Genomic DNA, 19,345 nt, shown 5'->3' with positions numbered 1-19,345 from the left:
AGAGCTGGCCAATCAGTGTATGCCTTGCCAAGCCAAAACATTATTATCAAATTTTCTCAATCTTTCTATAGCTTATCTATCTACTTATAAAAACAATCAGAAGAAATACTGTGGATGTGATTCTCAGAGAATCTGCAAATGAGATTTACTTTTAACTCTACCCTGTACCATCTTTAAAGATGGCCAGAAACAAATAGCATGTTGTTTTCAGCTTCTCATACAGGTTACATTGAGCAACCAGAATCTCTTAAAATTAATTCTTAAACTGCTGCAAACTCTTTGACCTTCTTAAAAGATCTAGAACCAATCAGGGATGATTTATAGTCAAGTGCAATGCAGTCCACCCAGGGGAATCTCAGGTGCTTATTGAAAAAGAAGATGAGGGTGTTGAACAAAAATCCAGACCTGAAAATTTATTTAAAAACCTGACTATTTTCTTTTACATAGAGACTTCAGACACTTGAGATGTGTTTAAAAAAATATAATAATAATACAACTGAAACTAGGAGGGTTTTACGTAGTTTGACTTGTGAATTGAATACTATATTATTTGGTTTAGCAGGTGCATACTAACTACTTACTATGTGGAATATTAGCAAAACATAGTTCCTAGTATCAAGAAATAAGTTTTATATACAAATAACTATAAGGCAGAAAATATTTGTTATACTAGAGAGTCTGAAAATACTATGTGAAACAGAGAAGGAAGAGATATATTCCTGTTATGGGGAATTTAAAAGAAGTTTCATAAAGGAAATAGCAACTGATCCAAAGCCAAAGACTGGGCAGAAATGTGAGGCCATAATAAAACCAATAAAAGCACATCACAGACAGCCTTGAAAGACTAGCAGGTAATCACACCTGGCTGGAGAGCTGGGGAAGTGCAATAAAGTTAGACAATTAGCAGTAGATCATGAACACCCCAGAATGTCATCAAGGGGGCTTGGAATTCATTTTGAAGGCGACTGAAAACCACTGACTGGTTTTGAAACCAGGAGTAATAATAAAACTATGTCTTCAAGAGGTTATTCTGACACGTATAAGACAGACAAAAATATCAGCAGTAGGAAGACCAATAAGGAAGCCATGTTGCATTAGCCCAGGTGAACCTGAACTGAGAGAGCCAAACCAAAGTAGGTGGCAGTTCCATCGACATGAAACAGGAAATAGAAACAGGCATAGATTCAAGAGGCACAGTGATGAGAGATGACTAGACTTGGGAACTGATGTCAGCAGTGACAGGGGGAGTGAAAGATGTCCTGACATTTAATGTCTGTGTGCCAGTGAGGTTGACAATGTCTTTTTAAAAAGAGAAAGGAAACAGGGAAGGATGAAGTTTGAGGAAAGAAGAAAGGTGATGTGCTTCACTTATCCAATAAATATTTATTGAGCATTTACCATGTGTCAGGCACTGTTGTGGGGGTACAAGATCATTACGTTTAACTTTTTAAAAGCACTTTATGTGCACGAGACACTGCATTAATCAGTGTAACTCCAAAGGCAGAGCTGGAGCCAGTGAGGAGTAGGTAGAAAGCAAAATATCTTTCTAATAAATGGACACTTCCTGGTAAGTAATAAGAGCTCAGTTGCAGGCACTGTTCAAGCAGAAGGTGGCTGATACTCTTCCAGGAACGTTGTGACAAGGGATTCCTGGATGAGGAGGAAAGTTCATCTCACCTTTCTGTATGGTCTCTCTCCCAATCTTAAGAGTCTTTTCTTTCTGATAATCTAGTCCTATGCATTCTATTATTAATATCTTGTCTCTCCCAATTATTAAATAAATTATGCAGTCTGCCTGCCATTCAGTAAAACTCACACATTTACATCTGTTATTCTTGAATTATTTTTGGTTAGGGCTCTTCTTCTTTATTAAAACATTCCACTCAGTTAATGTTACCTTTATAGCTAATTTAGCATGGTAACTCTGGTAGACTGTTATAAATATCAGGGTCAGGGAAAAGGATTTCTTTTGCCTAAAATATTTTTGTTTGTTGGGGGAGACAACCTGCAAACAAGATAGTGTTGCCTTCAAGACAGTAATGCAGTTTCTGTATCTCGCAGTAATTCAAGAGGTTCGTTTTGATATAGCATGGTAACGAAAAAGAATAATTATCCTCCAGACACTGTAAAGCTTTAGAGCAGAAACGTTTATCTGTGCTGCATTTTTAAAAGAAGAAGAAGAAAGGAAAAGGCAATAGGGAACCTGGCTGAGCTGTGCTCTAAGCTATAGTTAAAGCTTTGCATTTCCTGGTGTCTTTTGAAACGTAAAATTCCACAACAAATAGCTCTGTCACGTATAACCAGTATGAAGATTCAATTCAGATTTAAGCACTTTGGTTTGCTTTTGAATCTTGCTATTTTCTGCATTTGTTTTGACTGCTCTCATCATTCAAGATTGACGCTTGGATGGGTGTGTAGGAGGAAGCAGCAGCAGCAGGCTTACAGCTTGCAGACAAAAAAAATCTGCCTTATCTGATGGCTATTATTGAAAATGCGAGGTGTAGCCTGGGCTGGGTAATGAAGGGGAGCGAGCGAGGGGGAGCACGGAGCATGGGGCTGCATACTGATGAGTGTAGGAGTACTTGATAAAAAGAATCCTGGCTGCTGGCCGTGCACTGCTCATTGTGGAGTACTCCAACAATCACATAGAATGCAGACCAGCCTAAGCTGACAGCTTGATATGCCTTCTTCTGCTGCCTGGTTTTGGGGGCTGTATGACGTACTGGTCGGTAGTAAAGATTAATATGTAAGAAATGTGGAGCTAGGATCAAGTCATACTCCTCAGCCTGCCTGGCAAACTATGTTTTACTTCTGACTTTGCTCTCTCGCTGAGAACATTAATCTGTCAAGCTGGCGGGCTCCTTCGATAGCAACTTTCCCAGGAGCATGATGTGGCAATGCCACCTCTCAGCCCAGGACTACCGCTATTACCCCGTGGACGGCTACTCCCTGCTTAAACGCTTCCCTCTTCATCCTCTTACAGGACCCAGATGCCCTGTCCAAACAGTGGGACAATGGTTGGAAAGCATTGGGCTACCTCAGTACGAGAACCACCTGATGGCTAATGGATTTGACAATGTGCAGTTTATGGTAAGACGCTCTCTGTGTCCACGGAGCTGCCTTTTGTCTGTCTTTGCTTCTTATGTGTCTTACATGGCTCAGAGGCAGCCAGATTTGCACCAAAAGTGATCAGTTTTATGTATGTAACTGCATCAGAAAATCGGATGCCCTTAGGACTGAACTTACTGTGTACGTTTAGACACCTGCTGAAAAGGAGGTCGGTGTGCATCTGTATACATATGGATCCTATGAATGAACTGGGAGAGTACTATTTATAGGCAGTGAAAGAAGATTAGCATTTATATTCTCCCTGTCATTCTTTGTGTGATTTTCATGTATTTGTAATTTTAGAATACCCCATTAAGCTTATATCACTCTTCAGCTAATTCTGGATTCTTAAAACATACTATTTCATCTGAGTGTCAGGATTTAACCATTAATTAGGTGATTGGTGATGTTTATGGTGTGAAGATTTTTTTTTTCCCCTGATAATTGTTCAATAAGCAGTTTCAATTATGTGGACGGGCTTCAGTTCCTTAGCAGACTGCTTCGGATGGTCAGTTATGGGAAGCATTCACTTCCTTGCACATGCTGATTGAAGAGTGATAAGGTATTGTTTATTACTTTAGGTGGAAGATGAACACTTCTGTCAATTGGCTGTGAATGTTTAGAAAAAGAGGTTGATGGATTAAGTACATTTGTATACTTCTGGATTCTAGTTTCCAGGTGATATAAACCTGGTGTGTGCAAACTTCCCACTGTGGTGAATATAGGTGAGGAAGGGGAATGAGATGTGCAGGTGGATAATACAGCTTTCTAATTATTCACATACCTCCCCAAGTGCTCATCAGTTTCCCTTGTTAAGCTATATCACAGCCCTTATTACCTTTGCTTGTTTTGAAGGTCCCATTACACATACAACTGATCCCTAAATTTAGGGAGACCTACATAACATAGGCATGTAGCACAGAAATGCCTTGTAGAAACCGTTTCTAAATAAAATGCTAGGTCTGACACCTACAGCTTATTAATACCAGAATTGATACCAAAATACTGAGAGCTAGTCAGGTCTTTTTATTTCCAAGATTCTTCTTCTTCAAGCTTGACTCGACTGTTGTGGCTCAGAAGAGTATTAAAATTATTAAACTTCTGCCTCTTCTTCCAAAATATGTATGCCAGAGAGCTTAAAAAGAAACCCACATAAATGCGGTAAAACATATGAGCTCTAAATTATTGTGTATCTCAAGCCCTTTATAAGCCTGTCCTTTTATAATGAAATACGTAGCTGCTATTTTTCTTGTGTTTAATGAGTACTGCCATTGATTAGATAGACAAGATATTGCAGGTATTGAAGCAGGAAAAAGTGAAAGTTCTTCAGTTGACACAGAACAGATTTAGGACAGACTTAGGACACTGAACAAATGCCACTAAGAATTAGAGGAACTATTCAAACATAAAAGAGCTCTGGAGGCACAGTGGTTAAGCGCTTGGCTACTAACGGAAAGGTCAGTGGTTCGAACCCACCAGCCACTGTATGGGAGAAAGAAGTGCAGTCTGTTTCAATAAAGGTTACAGCCTTGAAAACCCAACGGGGCAGTTCTACTCTGCCCTATGGGGTCACTATAATGGCAACAGGTTCGGTATTTGGTTTATCAAACTTAATGAAAGTCTTTTCACCCATGTTTATATTTACTTCACATGTTGATTATTAGTCTTTATTCTTTCTCCCTACCATTACTTAAAATAGGGCTTTCCCGTTCCCACCCCCAAACTCTTGTCCACATATATTGTGATCCCTTGAGAGGTTGGTTCTTTGGATTCCCTAGAGAATTTGGATAGTCTAAATGATTTTAATTCAGCATCATTTTCTTCTGAATGTTAAACACTGTGGAGAATTATAATCCCCTTTTGAAAGCCTTGAACTGAAAGGTTAATCAAACAGGTTTCAAATAAGCATTTGAAGAGAGATCATAAAAACCATTCATGAATGCATTATGTATAAACACACAAAAATGTATCTAGGGACATGTGACAAAACCAAGATCTGATATTCCCTATAGATTATTCTTTTTATTTGTTTAATTCCAACTATTATAAATAATTTTCCAGAAAATAATAAAGCATTATTAATTCAGGTGGGTCAATCAATATTTTCTTCATGAGACAGAATTGATTAAAAAAAAAAAAAAGCTTTGTATTATCATATAGATGAATTGATAATGAAAATGAAGTAAATCATAAAATGTCATCATTGGTTGGTGTTTTACACATTGGCTTGCATTATTTGTTTGCTACTAATATCACGAAAGATGATTTTCTACTTTATAAAAATTATGTATTGATCTCCCATAGTCTATTTAATTATGAACTTAGTTAAAGCACATTAATATGATTGACTCACTTTAATTAAGAAACAGATTTCCTTCTCGTGGTGAAAAATCTGTCAGAGCTACTTAATCTCCATTTGGTATCATATTCTAGCGTTTGTTTTTCTTTAAGTACATTCTGACCTGCATTTATTCATCCTGTTGCCTAAGCAACAACCACCACACTCCTATTAACCATGATGTAGTGCAGGTCTTATTAGCGTTTTAAAACAAGACAGTAGACATCAAGAGGTTATAATTAATGTTGGTTGAAACAGCATATTACATTCAGGCATAGATAAATTTCATTTAGAAAACATTCTCAGGAGTTACATTTTTTTTTTTTCATTTAATCAATTTTTCATTAATGAATGTGGTTTTAGAGGGCCCATATAAGTAACTTTCAAAGTAAAGTACTTATTGGAAGTGTTAACATTTTTTTCTAAATCTGTTCTATGTATTCTCACACATACACATGATATATGGATGGTTTATCCACAGGGCTATGATTAACCTTAATAAAGATGCCTTAGATCATTTCCTAGATATGGTTAGGGAAAAAACGACCTTCTTTTAAATATCTATGAATTATTGCTTCTCCTTCAGGCTATTAATAGCTTATCTTTGATTTTATAAGTGTGTGAATTATTTTTCAATAATTCTGACTTTCAAGGCAGAATTCCCAACTTTTTCTTTATGTGTTTGGTTCTGGTTTGCAGAATAGTTGTACAGACAGTTTGGATCTGTCTGTTCCTTTAAAACTATAAAATACATAGAAGTCTGAACAATCAAAAATAGTACAAAAGCATATCAGGTCATGTTAAACATTAGGAAAGTTACATCTGTGTTTGATTCAGTGGTTTGAAATCAAAAGCTCCTTCAAGAATCCTTTGAAGACTTTTCCAGGTCTCACCGTATCTGTTCATCCCCCCTGCAGTCATACACCAACACCACCCTCTTGGTTAGCCTGGGGTACTTGCTGCTCACTAGTCTCTAGGCATGCTGCCGGGCTTCTTGGGCACCCCATCTATTTTCCCCCATTTGGAACAGACAGAATGGATATAAGTTTCAGCATTATTTTTTTTTTTTTTTCTTACCAAGTAGTTGATTATCATACAAAGTATACAGGATTCTGTTTCCTTATTGTATTTGTTTCAACCATCATCTTACTTTTTCCAAGTCTTATAACTGTTTTCTATATTTTAAGTCTCAATCAATTTATTCTTGTCTCAGAGACCTTGTTCATTTGTCCTCTCTCCTCTCTGCTTCCGGACAGCTCCTTCCTTCCTGTCTCCTCTGTCTTTTATCCCAAAGGTCTAACTCAATTCCTGCCTTGTTTACGTACCTTTCCTTGATGACTATGTCTATACAGCCTCTCTTTTTTCTGAACTCATGTAGTGGATACATTTGGAATGAGAAATTACATTTGGCATGTCATTACTCACTCCCTAGAATTAGGAGTTACATTTTCACTTGGATGTATCTTGTCTTCCCAACTAGATTGGAAGTCCACATTCTCTGCAATCAATTTTCTGTCCTTTCTCACACAACTCCTAGCATAATGTGTGCACGTAGAAATCAGTCAGTGAGTTCTGCAGGCTGTTGTATACATACCTCCAGTCCCTTTTAAACTGGAAGCCTCGTTTTGCCACTGTGTACCCTTCACTCATTCACTCTACAAACACTCCTTAAACCTTTCCTGTGTATCAGGGATAGTGTTTAGTACTAGCTACGTAACAATGAACAAGAAACAGTCCTGGCTCTCAAGTAGGTACAGTATTTTCCTTAGCTTTATCATGTTATTTGTATATACACACATGCAATATCCCAGGGATCTCGCCTGTGTTCTTCTGTATAATCACCATCCATTGGCATTTGAACCCACTAGCAATTGTTTTTCCAGTAACAGAGTACAGTAGGCAATGGAAGAGGTGAAATCTATCCTAGTGTGGAGCAAAGGAAGATGGAGATGATGATAACAAGAAAACCCTGGCAGTGTTATGGTAGACGTATAGTCCAAAAACTGTATTAAGAACTTTATATTATTGGGAAGAGGACTGAGTCATAGCCTCATAGATGATGATAACTAGTCGGCAGTTATATTTGTAAACTCTAATCAAAAAGGAAGAAGAATGAAGTTCTACCAACTCATTTTTTAGCATCTACTGTTTTTCCAGCAATTGTCATCAAGGTTGATTTGAGATTCTTTAACATTTGTTAAAATAGCCAAAATGTAGACTTTACACAGTCATATATAAAAATAATACAGGGACCCTACATGAATTGACATTTTTTTATACACTTGGGTGGATAGCATTTGTACAGGATTTGCTGAAAGCCAAAGTGAGTACGGCCTATTCAACACTGAAATGGAGCCACAGTGTTCTTAGAAGTCATCCATTTGAACAAAAGATTTCAGAAGGATCAAATCTATAAGTATTTAATTGAAACTGGGTTTTTTTTTTTTTTTTTTTTTTTCAATCTTCATGGTACATTTTGCTTGCTAAAGGACTTACCTCTTTTTCACACTTTTACATAAGGTTTCCATAATAAGAGCACCCTTTGCAGTTGGCCTGATAAAATGACCTTTTAAGTATCTTAGTAGCATATCATGATCCAAATAAAAAGTTAAACTAGTGAAGTAGAAAAATAAACTGTCCCTAGAGGGCAAAGAACAGTAATAACCCCCACGATTATTTCTTGTTCAAATATTATTTAGGAAAATTTTATAAAGTGATTGAGGTTTCAGGGTACAGGAGAAAATTACCTGTCATACTCCCTATGACTTCCTGTTTCTGAAAGACTAATCTCTGAGCTGAGTGGGTGGCCTCATATTCAACATGCACCTATAATTTTCTAAATTCATCAAAGGCTAGTGGTTACAGACCCACTTTTGCAAAAACGCATCGTTTTTTCAGCTACTGGCATTTAAAATCTGTTGATATCTAAAAGTCAGCACCAAGAGGGAGTCATTTTTTATAAACAGCAGCTTAATTAAAAATATAATAGGCAACAGCCTCAGAGTGGTGGGAGAGAGAATGAAAGGAAGACCACTCATTTCCACTGTCCTATCCCTCCACGAGTCGATCTACTCATCTATAAAATCAGTCTAATGAAGGATCTAGACAAAATGTTCTTGTGAGTTGTTATTTAATATTTCGAGCTCTTTAAAGATGCAGGCTACAATATTGGTGCTGGCAGAACTATTAATTGTTCGTGTATATCCCATTAGCCTTGGAAGGAGACTGATGGCTTGGGCAGCAGAAAGGCTTCTTGCCGGAAATGAGGGCATGTGGAAGCAAGGCCATCTCGGAAGAAAGCCTGTCAGAGAAAACATTAGCCACATATCTAACCTGGTGATACTAAAGCAAAAACGGCCTTTTCTTCCACCTGGAAGTTACTCTGATTAAATTTTCAAGCATTAAAATATGCTGCTCTATTTTCTAATCATACAGTAATAGAACTCCCATTTCTAAACAAAGCTCATGTGAATTGGCCTTTAATTTAGTCATGCAGCATATTTGCATAATTTGATCTCAAGTATTGCATCAAATGACCAGATATTTAGGATGAGGAATTTACCTCATGAATTTACCCAAACTGCTGAATTACAGTCTAATGTTACTATATCCAACCACCATCATATTTCTTTTCTTCTTTAAAAGGAAAAATCTCACAAACAAGTGTTTAGAGGCAATGGCCTGCATTTTCTCACTTTCGGTTAACTCCTTAACCTCTGTAATCCAGCCTACTTCCCAACTCTTCCGCTAAAATTGTTCTAAGTCAGCAGTGACCTGCTTCTCGCCAAATCCTCTCCCTCTCTTTTTCCCTTGCTTTATTTATCTTTCCCCTCTTTATAATATCTGACTTGCACTATCCATGCTTCATTGATATTTACTCCCCTCATGGTTCTAAGACATGACACTGCCCTTTCCAATCACTCCTGTTCTCCCACCCTCCTCAGGTCTCTACATGTGGGTGGTCCTCTACCCTAGTAGCCCATAGAGAGATCATTGGTTCTCATACCTCCACATCTGCCCTCTCTACCTTTTTCTACCTGGCTCATCAATAAATATTTTATATGCATGTATCATGCAAGCACTTAGCACAGATATGGCCCAGAATAAATGCCTAACAAATCTTAACTATTCCTGCAGCCAGAGTGATCTTTCTAAAGCACACATTTGCTTTAACACTTACACTCCTCTGCTGAAAATCCTTCAAAAGCTCTCAATTACGTATAAATCAAAAAGCAAACCTATGGTCGTCTAGTCAATTCTGACTCATAGCCGCCTATGAGAGATTATAAAATATTCCCAACCCCTTTAATATGGCTTTCAGTGCCCTTCATGTCCTGGGCCCAACCTAATTCCCAGCCTCATCTTTTACCATGTCCTTTCTTTGCAGTTCTATGGAACCACCTATTTTTCTTTTGACCAGCCTTTGCACATGCTGCTCTCTGCCTAGAATGCTCCTCCTCGCCCTCTTAACTTGGCTGTTGTTGTTGTTGTTGTTACGTGCCATCGAGTCAGACCTGACTCATAGCGACCCCTCCTTGGGTTTCTGAAGTGGTATCACTTTGGAAGTAGATTGCCCAACCCTCCTTCCAAGGAGTGGCTGGTGGGTTTGAACTTGGCTAGGTCCTTCGGTTAGCTTGTAACCTAATTATCACTTCTTTTAAGAAACCTTTTCTAACTCTCCAAATATATGTTAGGAACACTTCCTCTGTAGTTTCCTTTCTTAGCACTTACATTACTATGTTATATTACCTATTTACTTCTTTTTCTATTCCCACCACCTCTGTATACATACACTCTAAAAGAAGGTTGGCAAAATTTCTCTATAATAGACCAATGAATTTTTTAGACTTTGTGAGCAATGTGGGCTCTCTTGTAACTACTCCACTTTGTTGTGGCATGAAAGCACCATAGCACCAAAGCATCATTTACAAGGATGTAAATGAATGGGCATGATTGTGTTCCATTAAAACTTTATTTAAAAAACAGGCAGATTGGCCACAGGCTATAGTTTGTTGCCCCTGCACTCAGTTTTGAACTCCTTGAGAGTTGGAGATATGTTTTGATCCTCTGTGTTTCCTGGCATAACAAGTGGCTTACGCATGTAGAAACTCAGTAAATGTTTAATGAAGGGGGAAGGAAGGAAGCAAATGATCAAGGGAAAAAAGAAAAGAAAGAAGGGAGAGAGGGAATCAGGCAGGTGGCTCCATCCAGGCTCCAGAGGCGTGTTTGGTTTAAAGAGGACTTCAGCCAATAAGTAAGCAAGATCCAGCCTCCAGGGGTCTGACAAGAGCTAAAGAGGATGTTTTTGCTTTAACCAAACCACCTAAAGAATACTTTGTGCAAGGAAACTGCACAGGCTAAGAACTAGAAAAACACAGGTGCAGAGGAAGCCTGCTGTTTCCTCTGTTTGGAATTCCTTTCTCTCTCTCTCTCTTCCGCAACTAATTCTGTATTATTGTTCATAACTCCACTTAAGCATCACTTCCTTCAGGAAGTCCTAACTAATACTATCTAGTCATATGAATGGCATAACTTTCTCTTTTCTATGTACCTGAAGCACCTTTGTCATAGCCCTGTGGAAGTCCTTATTATTTTGCATTGTTGCTGTGTTATTTGTTCAAGTGTTTCTCTCCCACCCTAGAAAGTGAATTCCTTGAAGGCAGAGATTGAGTCTCATTTATGTTTGTATTCCCAAAGCCTGACACAGTGTCTGGCATAAGGTAACTTCTCGGTAAATATTAAACAGACTTTTCATTTCTGTACACCTTAATTCTGACCACATTTCTGTCATTAGATATTAGTATCCCTGTTGTGAAAAGGGTGTGGAGGCAGCATCTGACTTCTCCAACTTCACAAGTGGGGAAAAGGATCAATATCAACAACCCAAGCCTGATGCCTCCAACCCTCCAACCTCCCATCGATTCTGACACCAACTGGCCCTCCCACAGCACTCTCCACTTCTCTGCTGGGTTCAACAATTTACTGCAATGACCACACAGAACTCACAGATAATACTCATAATTATAGGATTTACTAGGGAAGTAACAGGTTAACTCAAGTTCAGGAATGCTCAGGATACAATTCTTCAATCAGGACAGCCTCTCATCAGCCATGTCCACAGGCATGCCTCTCTTTTGGCCCTTAGCCCCTCAGCCTGGCCTCTGCCCTGCTCAAGCAAGTGTCACAAAGGTGTTTTAGCTCCATGGATAAATGCACCACTCTCCACAAGTAAGCCTCCTGCCTGAGGCACTTAGCTGTGTTGCTTCATGGGCCAGGAAGACCACCACTCTGCCTCATGTCAGTCTCTTGGTTGTGTTGTCTCTACTGCCATTGTTTCTGAGCTGCTGCTTCTCACCATCTCTAGTGTCACAGCTCTATCTCCTGTACTGAGGAAATTCACTGCAGGGATCTTGGATCCAAAGGATGAATTCCACTCCTGGCTCTTCTTTCTTGATGGTAGTGAGATTCCCCCCTTTTCACCTCTGGGATGGCTCATGTTAAGCCTAGAGGGATGGCAAAACTGACCAATCCCCCCATTAGGGTTCCACACACCTTATTTCCATGGTTCCACCCACACAAAGGTCCCATGCACCTTATTCACATTATTAACAAGCTATCCAGTCTCCCTGGTGGGCCACAAGCACTTCAGATTTTCAACATCTCACCCAGTCATCTGGTGGGAGTCACAAAGATCATGGCTAGAAGGGCCATACCAAGTAATCCCCTACACCGCACCTGTATTTACCAGTGAAGAGAATGAGGCCCCACAAGGTTAAGGGAAAGCAAAGACTGGAATTCAAAACCAAACTCCTCCAACCTGTCCCTGCTCAATTCACTAAGACAAACTATTTCATCCCTTTCTTCATTTATTCAGCAAACGTTAATGAGCTGTGTTACATTCCAGGCACTGAAAAGGACACTAGCCATATCATCAAAAACTCCAAGTTTGCTGTGTTTCTTGTCCTTTGAGGGATTTCATAATCCTACTTCTTATCTTTCCCACCTCATCTCCCACAGCTTCTCAAAAGAACTTCAGCTTTAAGCAGATCAGAACCCTCACTGTGAAACAACTAAGTATCTTCACTTTTGCCCATGAGTTCCCGCCTGCCTAAAATATCCTGTCTCCTCCTAACTGCCTGTTCAAGAAGAACCAACTCCTCAAGGCCTTCGTTTCCGCACCTGCTCCATGAAGCCTTCCCTTACTAATGTGGGGACCCTGCCCACTCTCCAGTGTCTTCAGTTTTTTGTTTTTTGTTTTGTTTTGTTTTGTTTTTTGACCTTTCTAAACTCTAACCAGGGAACCCTGGTTAAACACTTGCCTGCTAACCAAAAGGTTGAAGGTTCAAACCTACCAACAGCTCTACAGGAGAAAGACCTGGAAGCCTGCTCCCATAAAGAATTCAGCGTAGGAAACCATGTGGGACAGTTCTACTCTGTTCCATAGAGTCATTATGAGTTGGAACTGCATCAATGGCACACAGCAACAACAAGCTCTGGCCATGTTGAATTACTTTTAGTCCCATAACTGCCACGCTTTCTCACAGATCCGTGTCTTTGCATATACTGTTCTCTGCCCAGAATATTCTCCTCCTGTACTCATTCTTGCTCTGGGTAACTCTTAATTCAAAAACCAGCTCAGAGGACCTTCCTATGGAGCCTTAAATAGATCCTTAATCTTAGTCAGGTATCCATTTGCTAGTCCCATGGCACTCTGTTCACACCTCTATGGAGCAGACTTATAATATCGGGCTGAATTATTTGTTTCTTTACCTGACTTTTTCCCCTGAAGAAAAGAACAATGTCCTGGTCGGTGTTATTTTCACAGTAACTGGCACATAGTCAGGAGCTATGGTAGCCTAGTGGCTAAGGCACTTGCCTGCTAACCAGAAGGCTGGCGGTTCAAACCCATCAGCCGCTCCTCAGAAGGAAGATGGGGCAATCTACTTCCATAGTGATACTGCCTCAGAAACCCAAGGAGAGGTCGCTGTGAGTCGGGTCTGACTCGACAACACAGAACAACAACAATATAGCAGCACATAGTAGGTCCTGAATAAATGTGTATGTGTATCCTTTGTTTATTATTTCTCACATTGCCAAGCACAGTCTGTAATTGTCATTCAATAAATACTTAATTGAACTAAACTAAATCTACTTGAGGTTTCCATAAGATGTAAGTTGCCTAAAGAGTCTAATACTTTTCTTTCATCAGTCTTAAAAGCTAACTTCCTGATAAATTATTCCTTTGCATCCACGGATAGTCATACACAAGATCACATTGCTAGTCAACATAAAATCCATCAAAATCAGAACCAAGAATTTCTTACCTCTCTAGCCCTATGCTCTTTTCATTTTACTTTGGAACCTCTGCTTGTACCTAAATACATTACGTTTCTAAGAAACATTTATTTGTCATTTTTACAATTAATAACCATTTGATAGAAGAGTCCTAAGAGAATAGATGATTAGACAGCCAATGTTTTGTAGGAGGAAAGGAAATATCACCAAATGAATAATATAACTACTATTTATCAAGAACTTATTACATACTTTTTGTTTTTCACATTATCTTCAATCTCCCACAAATGTTACAAGTTGTGCAATTATTTTTCCACTTTAACAAATAACAAAACTTGGTCATAAGGAGACTGATATCTGGCCCAAAACATTTAAAATTCAAACCCAAGTCTATCTGAGTCTAAACAGGATAAGTTTTAATAAGAGTTAGTGGTGAAACACATCTGGGTTTCTCTGAATCAACCCAATGGCAATGAGTTTGGTTGTGGTTTTTTTTGTTTTAGTTTTGTTTTGTTTTTTTTTTTGTCGACAAGCAAAAGTAGCATAAGCAGTCCTTGTTCTGGGATGGTAATGATGGTGATACAGAAGAGAGGCAAGAGAAAGGGGAAAAAAACTGCCTTGCACAGAGGATTGAGCAGTCCAGACTAAAGGAAGCTTCTCACCATATAGAGGGTTAGAAAAATTCAAATGAACCTCTAGGTCAAAGGTGTCCTCAGACTTTGAGTCCCTGTGAGTGGGAGTCATCACATTCATACAAGAGAACCTGCACCGAGAGTAGCAGTGTTCACGGAGGGCATGCTTTGCTCTCCAGTATAACCCTTCGATGCCCATGGAAGCAGCAGTCAAGAAATCAAATGATTTATTACACCGGGCAGATCTTCTACAAAAGACTTCTTTTAAAGTGTTAAAGTGCAAAGGTACCACTTTGAGAACTAAGATGTGCCTGACCCAAGCCATGGTATTTTCAATCACTTCATGTGCATGCAAGCACTGGACAATGAACAAGGAAGACTGAAGAAGAATTAATGCATTTCAATTATGGTGTTGGCAAAGAATATTGAATATACCATGGACTGCCAGAAGAATGAACAAATCTGTCTTGGAAGAAATACAGCTAGAATGCCCCTTAGAAACAAGGATGGCAAGACTTCATCTCACATACTTTGTACCTGTTATCAGGAGGCACTAGTCCCTAGAGAAGAACGTCATGCTTGGTAAAGTAGAGGGTCCACAAAAAAGAGGAAAACTTTCAATGAGATGAATTGACACAGTGGCTAAAACAATGGGCTCAAACATAGCAACAACTGTGAGGATGACTTGGGACTGGGCAGTGTTTTGTTGTACATAGAATCGCTATGAGTTAGAACTGATTCAGTGGCACCTGACAACAGTAATAGCATAATCCTTCCTAAGGTCTAATGAGTTTTCATTATAAATGGTTAGAAATTTTGATCTGCAAACAAATTCAGGCTAGAGAGAGAGAGAGACCAAACTTTACTGGCCATTGTCTTCACCTCCCTGACTTTATCCCAGCCCAGCCAAGCTAACCTGTGTGTAACATGCATTATCACAATGGGAACTACCCATTCTTTTAAGAGCATATGATCTAAAATAATATTGAGAAGCAAGAGCCCTTATGACTCTACTTATAAATTATAGATACATATTAGGAGGAGGAAGAAAGTAGAATGAATAATTAATATAGGTCTCTGAATATCAGGTCATTGATTTCTGTCCCTTGAATCCACAGAATTAAATTTCAGATTGTTAAACCTTTACCTTCTCTCAGACTGAGAAAAGACAATTAGGATTCATATCTGAAGCATTGTGGGACAGCTTGGGTTTATGAGCCAGTGTCTGTGTAGCTGACTGGCAAGAAGAATTAGTTTTGTCCTCCCAGAGTGTTGAAGGAGATCTTGGAATAAGAGGACTAGAAAATAAAGTATCTCAAGTTTATTTGACAGGAGTAATATTATACATTCTTTTATTAGAAAGGAAAAATCTTGTAAAGAGGGAGCCAAACATTTAGTATCTGCTGGGCGTGTATAACCCAGCCACTTGTCTGCTAGCCCAGAACAAGTGAGCAGGAACATATAGGATGGTAGGCTTCTATTCCTGAAATGCCTCACTCTTTCAAAAGGAAACAAGCAGATGATCTTTCACACCAATCCAGACATTTAAGAATTGCTGACTGAATAACAATGAGGTTTGGGGAGAGGATGTTATATGGTGACACAACAATTCAGCACTCAGCACCTAACCAAAAAGTTGGTTCAAACCCACCCAGGGGCTCTACAGAAGAAAAGCTTGTGAATCTTCTCCCATAAAGATTACAGCCAAGAAAACCCTGTGTGATGGATCTACTCTGTAATACGGGGTCTCTGTGAGTTGAAATTCACTTGACAGTACCCAACAACAACATATACTTGAAAATGCAATCAACTTACTTCCTGCCAAGTAGTTATGATATAGTAGAAATGATAATACTATCTTACATTCTTATTGCACTATATAGTTTTTAAACTTTTACACATATGTTACCTTAATTGATCTGTGGGACAGAAGAAATGAATTATATTTTTGTCCTTGCAGAAATGGTGTGCCGTTGAGTAAGCCTTCTCTACAACCTCTGAATAGGCTCAGATATAACCTGATTTTTTTTTCCCCAAAAGTCTCCCTGGATCCTATGTCTGCTCTTTTACTCTTCTTCCCTTCACAGTCAAACTTCTCAAAAAAACTGTCTACACTTGCTGACTTGCCCTTCAGCTCAGTACAGTCAGGCCTCAGTGCAATCAGCCTTTGTCATCATCCTAAAGTTTCTTGTAAGCAGTGACAAATGAACTCTTAAATGTCAAGTTCAGTACACTTTTTCTAGTCCTATACTTGATCTTTCATTCTGTCATCTACTCCTTTCCTCCTCAGCTTCTATAACATCAACATCTCCTGTCCCACTGGCCACCTGTTCTCTGTCTCCTTTGTAGATCCCCCTTCCTCTGCTGGTGCCGTAGGGTTTGTCCATTGACCTCTTCCCTTTTCACTCCACATATTGGCCTTAGGTGACCTCACTGATACCCAACAAAGGCAAAAGTTTTCTATCTCCTATATTCCACTTACCCCTCAGACTCAAAAGACACTAAAAGAAGAAACACTGTGTCTCAAAAACTTGTTCCAGGGAAAGCCATCAATTGGATGGCATGTTGGTGAAAAATCAAGTAGATGAGACTAGAAGAGATAGCTACTGAATTTAGCAACATAGAGGTCACTGGAGATGTTGACAAGAGCATAGTCATGGAATAAAAGAGATATATAAGACATATTACATTGGGTTGAAGAAGGAATAGACAACTATTGACAGAGCTGGGTTGGTTGGTTTGTTTGTTGATGAGATGAGAATGGGAACAGAGATATAAGATAGTAGTTGAAAGCTAATTTGGAGGTCAAAGGGGGGATTTTTTTAAGTGAAAAAGATGGGATTTGTGTTTGGCTACTGAAGAGAATGATTAGGTAAAAGGAAAGTTTATGATATTGAGGAAGAAAAGGATTGACTGAATGAATAAAGGTGAGAGAATATGGAATCCAGAGAAAAAGAAAGAGATTGGTCTTTGATGAGAATATTTTAAGAGGAGGGGAGGCAGAAAAGATGAATACCATAATGATTGTTTAAGTTTTTATTTTAGTATAACATGTAATTTTCCTTTATTATTCTTTCTTATTTTTTTGGCAATAACTATCCTAGCCAGTATGAAGCAGTATCTCATTTTGGTTCTGATTTACATTTTCATAATGACTATGATGTAATGATGCTGAGCATCTTTTCATGTACTTATAGGCCATTTGTGTATCATCTTTGGAGAAATGTCTATTCAAGACCTTTGTCCATTTTCTGATTGGGTTGTTTTATTGTTGTTGAGTTTTAGGAGTTCTTTATATATTCTTCAAATTAAACTCTTATCAGATATATGATTTCCAAATATTTTCTCCCATTCTGTAGGTTGTCTTCTCACTTTCTTGATTATGTCCTTTAATATACAAACGTGTTTAATTTTAATGAAATTGAATTTATCTTATTTTTCTTTTGTTGCTCATACTTTTATCGTCACATCTAAAAATTCATTGCCAAAAACAAAGGCTTGAAATTTACCTCTATGTTTTCTTTTTTTTTAAGAATGTTATGATTTTAGCTCTTATATTTATGTCAGTGATCTATGCTGAATTAATTTTCATATGTATTATGTGAGCTATGGACCCAACTTTTATTCTTTTGTATGTGAAAATGCAATTGTCCCAGCACCATTTGTTAAAGAGACTATTCTTTGCCCAATGAATGAACTTGACATCCATGTCAAAAATCAATTGGTCATGTATGTGTGCGATCATTTCTGGATTCTCAATTCTAATCCATTGTTCTATATGTCTGTCCTTATACTAACACCACACTGGTTTGATTACTATAGCTTAGTAATAAGTTTTTTAAGTGGGAAAGTATGAGTCCTCCAACTTTATTCTTTTTTAATAATGTTTTGGCTGTTTTGGGCCCCTTGCAATTCCATGTGAATTTGAAGATTGACTTTTCCATTTCTGTTAAAAAAAAAAAAAAAGGCTATTGGGGTTTTGATAGGCATTGCATTGAATTTGTAGATTGCTTTGGGTAAGATTGATATCTTAACAATATAAAGTCTTCTAATCCATGATCTCTGGTGGGATAGTGTCTAAGACATTTGACTGCTCACCAGAAGGGTAGCAGTTCAAACCCACCAGCTACTCCTCAGAAGAAAGATTGGGCAATCTACTTCCATAGAGATACCACCTTGGAAACCCAAAGAGGGGTTGCTATGAGTCGAATTGACTCAAGGGCAGTGAGTTTGGTTGTTTTGTTTTGTTTTCAGAATCCATGAACACAAGGTTTCTTTCCATTTATTTAGGTTTTTTATTTCTTTTTGCAATATTTTAAAGTCTTCAGTGAAAAACCTCCCACCTCCCTGGTTAAATTTATTCCTAGGTATTTTATTCTTTTAGATACCATTATATATTGAATTGTTTTCTTAAGTTCCTTTTCAGATTGTTCATTGCTGGTGTATAGAAACACAACTGATTTCTGTGTGTTGATCTTGTACTTATGCCTCAACTTTGCTGTAATTGTTTAGTAGCTTTAGTAGCTTTCTTGTGGATTCTCTGAGTTTTCTGTATATAGAAGCATGTCATCTGTGAGTAGAGATAGTTTTACTTCTTTCTTTCCAGTACCATAATGGTTTGTTTATAGGATGATGAGACTATAGAAGTAGTTTCATTCAGTGGTTTCTATTTTCTAGATAAAATATGAGACAAGGGTGTGTAAGGAGGATAGATGAGATATTAAAGATTCATCTCAGAGAGTAGAAAAAGCATTTACTGGGACAATGAAATAGGATTACGGGACCATGTTGAGGGTTCATTTGACATTTGTAATCATCAGGTTAAGCATGGAAAAGAGAGGCATGGTCAATGGGCACTGGAAAGAGGATTGCATTCTAAGGCACAGAAGCCTGGCTTCTTACCTACTCAGTATGAGACTGTGGGATACTCATTTAACCACTATGGGCATCAATTTCCTATGTACAAATTGGA

At 38.4% G+C, this 19,345-nt stretch overlaps 1 protein-coding gene across 1 annotated transcript in view; it reads left to right on the top strand.

Moving 5' to 3' along the window:
- Positions 1 to 19,345, top strand: part of ANKS1B (ankyrin repeat and sterile alpha motif domain containing 1B) — a 1,816,017-nt gene that overhangs the window by 1,197,891 nt on the left and 598,781 nt on the right. Inside the window, exon 15 of the mRNA XM_042781827.1 lies at positions 2,984 to 3,090. Coding sequence (XP_042637761.1) covers positions 2,984 to 3,090 — 107 coding nt within the window. The remainder of the gene's footprint in view (positions 1 to 2,983; positions 3,091 to 19,345) is intronic.

Source organism: Orycteropus afer, unplaced genomic scaffold (genome assembly GCF_000298275.1).
Source record: "Orycteropus afer afer isolate SDZICR_OR568_19922 unplaced genomic scaffold, OryAfe1.0 scaffold00177, whole genome shotgun sequence".
NCBI classification, from domain to species: domain Eukaryota; kingdom Metazoa; phylum Chordata; class Mammalia; order Tubulidentata; family Orycteropodidae; genus Orycteropus; species Orycteropus afer.
This window is presented reverse-complemented; position numbering and strand designations above follow the sequence as displayed.